The sequence below is a fragment of the Natator depressus genome, chromosome 14 (genome assembly GCF_965152275.1).
Source record: "Natator depressus isolate rNatDep1 chromosome 14, rNatDep2.hap1, whole genome shotgun sequence".
NCBI lineage: Eukaryota > Metazoa > Chordata > Testudines > Cheloniidae > Natator > Natator depressus.
The window spans coordinates 15,780,311-15,787,608 of NC_134247.1; the positions used below are offsets into that span (position 1 = coordinate 15,780,311).

The window sequence follows — 7,298 nt, forward strand, 5'->3', positions numbered from 1 at the left end:
GCTGGATATCACTGTTCATGGAGTTTATTATAAGTGTTTCCAGGCACGGCTAATGCATGCCAGCAGGTCATATGCCACCTATAGTGCTACAATGTGATCCAGAGCCACATTCATCTTTAACGCAGGTGTACAGTGCCACACAGCCTACAGGTCTCAGTGAGCTGTGCTCCATCTCCCCCGGGCAGCCTGTCTGATTGGATCCAGGCAGAGATCACTGCATACTGGGACCTGAAGTTTCCTGGTGCCGCACCTGTGTCTGAAGAGGACGACAGCTACAGTCTGCTTCATCGCATGAGAATAAGGTGCAACCCACAGACTCTGGGCAAGTAGCCTGTGTGGCCCTTGGCTGGGCAAAGTCTGGGTACCCCTAGGTTTATCACTGCACATAAGAGAGTAGCAAGGGCTGGTTCTAGGTAGGGAACCGTCACTCTTTTATTATAATATTGTAGTGCCGAGCAGCCCCAGCCATGGCCCAGGACCCCATTGTGCTAGGCGCTGTACAAACACAAACAAAACTCTGTTTTTAATGTTCACGAACACGAGCCACTGAACATATTTTTAGGCCCCGGATCTGGTGTAAAACAGATAAAATCCAGCTTTGGTCATGGGACAGTCCCTGTCCCTGAGGATATTCTAGAATCAAAGATTCAAAGTCCCAGAGGGCAACAGCTTCATTCAAAGCCCTTTCGCAATCGGCCAGGCCGGGTATAAAGGAAGCGCTAGCAGAGGGTTAGCTCATCGCACTCACCTTTCTCAACAGTCGTTAGCTTCCCTGCAGTTTTTGCCAGGTCACCTGAGGATTCAAGGTTCTCGGAACCCTTTGCTCTTGTCCTCCCAGCCCCAGAACCAGACTTCTTTATGCCTAGGAGATCAGCTTCCATGTCATCCATCTCCTGAGAATAAAAAGAACATACATGGGAGCACGAAGAACTGAGCTGATGCGCTGGTGCTCAGGCAGCAGAGCAGGTGGAGACACCCTGTTTTGACAGGATATTCCTGAACACGTGAATATGGACATTTAAACTAAAACACATGCTGCCTTTCTTATCTGCTGGCCAGGGATGGTGTTCTCAGGGCCCTCCTCTCTGCTCTGGAAGGGTTTATCCACAGGGTGGCCAGTGGACCTTCATCCCCGACCTGGTTCCCAGTCCAGCTCGAATCCAAATCACTCCCCAGAGAAGCAAGGGCAGCAGACCCACCCAGCCTGCATTCTTCACCTGGGGCGGGGGCCCACAGGGAGTGGCAAAGACTGCCACAGAAAGCACATGTCAACGCCAGCAAATGTGCTGGCCTCCCTATTTTCCAATACTCAGCAGTGGGGAGGATTGTAACTGGATGTGGCTGGGAAATACTTAAGAAGGAAAAATAAATGGAGGCCTGATGCTGCAAGCCTTCTGCACGCACATCAAGTTCATTGCCGGGTCTCAGAAACATGGGTTTCTACGAAGAAAAGCTCTTGGAGGAAGAGGTTACAATTAAACACGGATTCAGAGGCACTGGGATGCAGACCAAGGGCGTGTCTATACAGCAATCAGAGGCGTGACTGCAGCCTAGACAGATATACCCAAGCTAGCTTTGACCTAGCTAGCTCGCGTAACCACAGCAGTGAAGTGGGGGAGCAGGTGGCAACAAGGACTGCACAAGCCTGCCTGGGTTCTTGTGGGTGTACTCAAGCCATTAGCCCGCCTTGCCGCAGCTTCACTGCTATCATTATTCGAGCTAGATAGGTCAAAGCTAGCCTTGGTACATCTATGCGTGCTGCAGTCACCTCTCAGACTGCAGCGTAGACGTACCCCAGGAGGGAGAAGTCTGAGGTTAGTTCTAGCATGTCACAGCCACGGTCAGTGCAGTTTGAAGACTAGTAATGTTTTATTCACTTACCTTTAGGGTCTCCAGCAAAGCTTGTGGGTCTACATCTGAGAGGTCGGATCCCTGCATGCAAAGTCAGGAGAGATGAGATCGCACTAACATGCAGTCAGACGCATGTAGCACCAGAGGAGGCTCAAGAAAGCCCAATACACATAAAAGGCACGTTTTTATTTTGCTTAAGTATTTTCACTTGCCTTGGCACACTCTGCATTCATTGTGAAATGCCATCTATTCTATATCTAGTCCAACGTGGAAATGAGCCAGTAAGTAAATCAGACAGGCTGTCCTGTCTGCATTTAAAATAAAGCACCAGGGACTCAGACTGACCAGGTTACAATGGAGGTAGCGTGTCTACAGCAGTTACACAAGGAGCCTAGGAGTCACGACTTCTGGGTTCTGTTCCTGACTCTACCACGGATTCACTGTGATCCTGGGCAAGTCACTTCAACTCTCTGCACCTCAGCTTTCCTCATGTGTAATACAGAGGTAATAATACACACGCAACTCCCAGGAGCACTATGAGTCCTGTTTGTAAAGTGCTTTGAGATCCTTGCATTATGTCTTCTGAGACCTGGAAATTTTTCAGTTCCTTAGGAGAACATGCGTGTTTGGGAAATCCTGGAACCAAGGAACTTTGTTTCCTTGCTGTCATTGGACAGTGATTGGTGGAAGCGACACTACACCAGGAAGACAATCTGGATTCTTGCTTTGCTTATCACCAAATAGTGCTATGTGATACACTGGAATACAATTAATGCCTGTAAGTCACCCACCAGGGCTCAGCACCAACTAGGATGTTTGCTTCTCATTCTCTCACCGTCCATGCAAGCATCTGTCCTCATTTTGCAACAACTAAAGGGACGTCCAAATAAGATCTGCAGTCAATGGGACTCCTAGAATTAAAGGAATCCCTACGGGAACTCAGCTGGCTTCAGTGAAATTACAGCAGGGCTGAATTTGGTTGTGTGTTCATTAGGAACCTCATCTCACTCACACACACACTCTCCCCCTTCTCAGCCCCCCCCAGGCCTTAGTTCACCTCTGCTTCTGCACCGTCCTCTGCAGCCATTTTGCTGAAGACATCATCCTCCAAAACAGACCTGCAACAGAAGCAGGAGGATCAGGAACTGCCCTGCGACTCGCGGCACACAATCCCAAGAAAGGAGGTCTGGTGGGAGCTTACTGCAGCAGCCATTTGCGGTCTGAAGGTGGGACATGTCTCACTGACAGGGAGAGAAGACTGGGAGACGTCCCTGCAGGGCGGGAGTTATTCTGACTCTTACAAGAGGAGTTTAGGTGGAGTTATGCTAGGGCTAGGATGGCTATTTCTTCAGACAGAGCTAAACGCTGCCTCAGCAACACCTGCACAACCTTATTAAATGGGGTCCTATTATTTCAGTAGTCTGGTGCAGGTGTAACGGAGGGAAGAATACACCTGTCAGAGGGATGGAAATTTGAGAGGGGTTTGGGCACCAAACTCCTAGCTGTGCCTTGAAAAATCTCCCCCTAAAGCAATAACTGTAAAGTCCAAAAATAAATGACAAGTAGCAAGACATGAAACACAGCACATGGCTGACGAGCTCATGGGGTGCCGGGACACCAGCGAACAGCAAAGTTTCCCTCTTCAATCTCTTATTTAATAGCGTGATTCAGACGTACTCACTTTTTGCTGGCTTTGGAGACAATTTCCCTGGATCTCCTTCCACTGCCCCCAGAGTGCTGGGAAGGCTTGTTGGATTTAATGGGGATTTCATCTAGAAACAAATCATGGAGAATATGGAACTTGATCCAGACCTTTGCTCCAAAAGCTGCATATCAAGTACCACCTCCACTACTGACCCCTCCCCCTCAATTGATGTCCATGTCAGCTGAGGAGCCAAGGACTGAATGGACTTCATCGAAATTGAACATCCCTTTTACCCAGAGGGGGTCCCTAGAGGACAGGGTTGATGCACGGTGGCAGGGGAAGCTTGTGCTTCCACAGCCAAAGCTGTAGCTGCTCTATGAATAAATGGAAGGCTTCATTCTCCAAGGCTGCCAAGCCAGCGCGTCTCACCAGCTCTACATCCACCGGGGGGTGGGGGGCGGGGGGAGGCTTCCTTCTCAATGTCAGTGAAAGAGCATTTACCATCATCTCCCAGGAGGTCACTGAGCATGTCCTGGATGGAACCTAGAATGAAACAGAGCAAGGCCATCTCATCAGGGGAGCTGGGCAACATGTGGAATAAAAGCAGTTTTTCATACATTCAGAGAGCACTTGGTCTAATTGAAAGCCTCCAATCTCAAGGACAAACATTTGGTCATACGTCATCAGCATAAGGTCTGGGGTTCCTCCTGGTCAGCCTAAAGATGAGGGGTGAAATGCTGGCCTCATTGAAGTTGATGGCAAAACTTCCACTGACTTCAGCAGGGCCAAGTTTTCAGCCGATATATTCTGAACGTAAGAAAGTGTGGCCCAGGTGGGGCTCTTGATAGAGAAGTTTGCCCTCACCTGGCCAAAGTAGGGGATTTCTTTATTTACTAGATTTGCAAGATGCCCCCCATTACTCAGTCGCTGGGCACATGCAGAGATTAAAGTAATCTAATGAGGCTCTCATCCTAAAATATGTGAAGGACCCACAGAGGCTTAGAAAACCAGAAGTTGTTCTGTACTGTGGCAGCATACAACGGGGAGAGACAGCTTCTGTCATATCAACTGAGGCTGATGGGAGGGAAAGAACAAGTTGAGTTTGATAAAGTTATAGTCTCCACTGGATCTGCATAAATCCCCATGGGAGGGGAAACATGCCCTTATGTGCAAGGTTGCCTGATTTAAGAGGAAGCTGATTTTCACTGCTGATTCAGCAATGCCTTAACACAAGTAATACTAACACTTTGCATGTTCATATCTTGGAGACAAGGAACCTGAAGCCAGTAGCCAGGATTCCCCCTTGTACCTGTGGGTGTGTCAGTGACACCTTAGCGTGGGCTTACCTCTACCCCACCTCTTCTCAAACAGCCCAAAGGGTATCGTAGTGAGAAACATACGAGTGCACATACCTTTTAAACCTTTCTTGGGTTTTGCAGCCTAACAGAAAAAGAAAAGTTCCCTTGTGACAAGAATAAAAGCACTGAAAGTAAGACTTGTCATCTAACTTGGGCTTTTCATACAAGACGTTAATTCTCCGCATCACAGAACTGCAGCTCAGATAATTCATGGGCCAGATTCATCCCACATCTGACATGTCACGATCACCACAGTGAACTCTGACTTGTCCATCTAGGAAGTCAGACTCCTCCACACAACCCCAAACAACACCAGAAATCCTCCTCAATCGAGTCTGCACCAGGTAATGAACAAAGATTACTATAGGAGACTGCAACAAGCACAGTTCCTTCTGAGCAGACAGGATTTGCCATCAAAACCTACCAGCACACCTGAGCCAGTGCATGTCACAGAAATGAAATCAAAGTGATTCTGTTCTAGAGGACAGGAGACTGCTATCCAATAGTGTTTACTTTATCCTTACCATCTCATGGCTTCCAACAGTTCTCCCTCACAGGTGATTCAGTTTATACAGCCCTTCAGTCTTCACCTTCACATACTGTAGAATCCTTTAGTACAGTGCTCATATGTACTTGAGCCTCACCTAAGTGAAAGGGAGAGTTAAAATTTCCTCATTCATCTTCATGTTCAACAGGAGCTTTGTGAAATGGAATTCCTTTTGCAACTGAGACATGTCAAGTTTTCCACCTCTCTGCTTTCTTAAACTCACTCACTCATTAGAATAACATGATTTCCTTAGGAAAACCATAAAATGCTTCAAAGACATTAACAAGTTAATTAAGCCTTGAAATACACCTGTGTTGTTGGTAAATGTGATTATCCCTGTTTCATACATGTAAATTTAGGCACTGAGAGAGTGTCAGTGATTTGCCTATCTGCTTATCTTTCTGGATTGCTTGTCAAATAGCACCCAGATATTAGTGTGGTAAGTAAATCAAGTCAAATGGCAAGCCACGGGCAAGGCTGGGAATATAATCCACATCTTCTGCTGTGCCCAAAACCCCAGAGTATCCTTACTCTGGCATTAAATTAAGCACCTTGCCAGGATTGGGAAGGTCACACTCAATTTGTGTAAAATGGAGCAGATTATAATCACCCTTGATTTGATTTAAAGAGGTATAGTCCACAGAGACTCCAGATCCCAGCATGCAAAGATGCTCTTGATCTGATCGGTCCAGTAATACACTGATGTGGACTGAAAAGACTGCAGGTCCACCATGTGATGCTCCTTGAGCCAAGCAGCCCTTTAACACACAGAATACAGCCTGCAGCAACAGTAACCCCTGAAGTAGGGATGCGGGCTTCAAGTTCTCAAGCGCAACATGCATCTACCGCTTGCATCAAGATGGAGCACTGCATGCTGGGACCTGATACGTCCACATACAGCTTGGCTCAGGGTGGCACCCTGAATGCTGGGCCTTGGTCTTGTCTGTGACCTGTGTCCTCTTTAGTAAACACAGGCCCTGCAGACGGCATTTAGGTCACACTTCACTCGAGTCCTTATCGCTGCCATCCCGACTGGAGGCAAGTGCCTCCTACAGGAGTTAAAACCCACTGTCCACTTGCCAGTGGGGAGTAGCAACTTTCCCTAGCAAATGGAGAAATCTGGTTTAGCAGCTTGTGCAAACTTTCAGGAGTGTTTCTAGCCCTGGTAGTTCTGCGTGCCGGATCAGCGATCTCTTCCTGAGTCTGCAGACAGACAGTTCCATTGCCCCGGTTACTGCTCAGGGCCGTCCACCTTCCAGTCGCGTCCATTTCCACCAGGGCTTTTCAGAACCCCCTGGACAGCAATGAAACCGACGCTGCTGACACGGGTGTCACTCACCCAGCTGCTCCGGGGGAAAGCTCCGAGCAGCAGCAGAGGGAGAGGAGCTAGGGGGGGTGGAGAGGGAAGAGCAGCAGGTGGGAAGAGGGGAACAGAGAGAAAAGCGCCTTCCAGCAGCAGGAAGGGCTGGAGGGTTTCCAGGGGCTCAGACACCGACCGACTAGCCAGGGGCTGGTATAGAAGGTGACGCCCCCAAGCAGCTGATCTGATGGCCTCAGAGCGCCCCCAGCCCTGCCCCTGGCTAGCCGGGGGTCTCTCCCCCTGCTTTCACTGCACCCCCACGGCTCTGGCTCCATGGCCCAGCCCCGGCCCGCCCTGGATAACGCCCGCAGCGCGGCGGCGGAGCACCCTGGTTACCATAGCGCCCAGCCTCCAGTCCCAGAGAACAGCCCCCCCGCCCCCCAGGCCCGGCCAGCCCCTGGGACGCGCAGACCGCCCCGGATATGATACATTGTAGCCACCCCCCGCGCCCGGAGACAGGCAACAACGCTCCAGCTCTCACCCGCTGGCCGCAGGGATCCTGCCCGGGACCCCGGGAGTTGTAGTTCCTTGGTCAGC

General features: G+C 49.6%; 1 protein-coding gene across 4 annotated transcripts in view; it reads right to left on the bottom strand.

Annotated features, from left to right (window-relative positions):
* LOC141998973 (large ribosomal subunit protein mL38-like) overlaps positions 1-6,484 on the bottom strand; it is a 49,007-nt gene extending 42,523 nt beyond the window's left edge. For 3 of the 4 annotated variants that reach the window (XM_074972022.1, XM_074972019.1, XM_074972020.1), the window contains exons 1-7: positions 5,379-6,484; positions 4,909-4,936; positions 3,998-4,039; positions 3,533-3,623; positions 2,909-2,969; positions 1,882-1,932; positions 749-893 (exon numbers count right to left, since the gene is read on the bottom strand). In XM_074972022.1, coding sequence (XP_074828123.1) covers positions 749-893; positions 1,882-1,932; positions 2,909-2,969; positions 3,533-3,623; positions 3,998-4,039; positions 4,909-4,936; positions 5,379-5,381 — 421 coding nt within the window. In that variant the 5' untranslated portion in view covers positions 5,382-6,484. The remainder of the gene's footprint in view (positions 1-748; positions 894-1,881; positions 1,933-2,908; positions 2,970-3,532; positions 3,624-3,997; positions 4,040-4,908; positions 4,937-5,378) is intronic. The other variant, XM_074972023.1, reaches the window with a different exon arrangement.
* Positions 6,485-7,298: the final 814 nt, after the last annotated feature.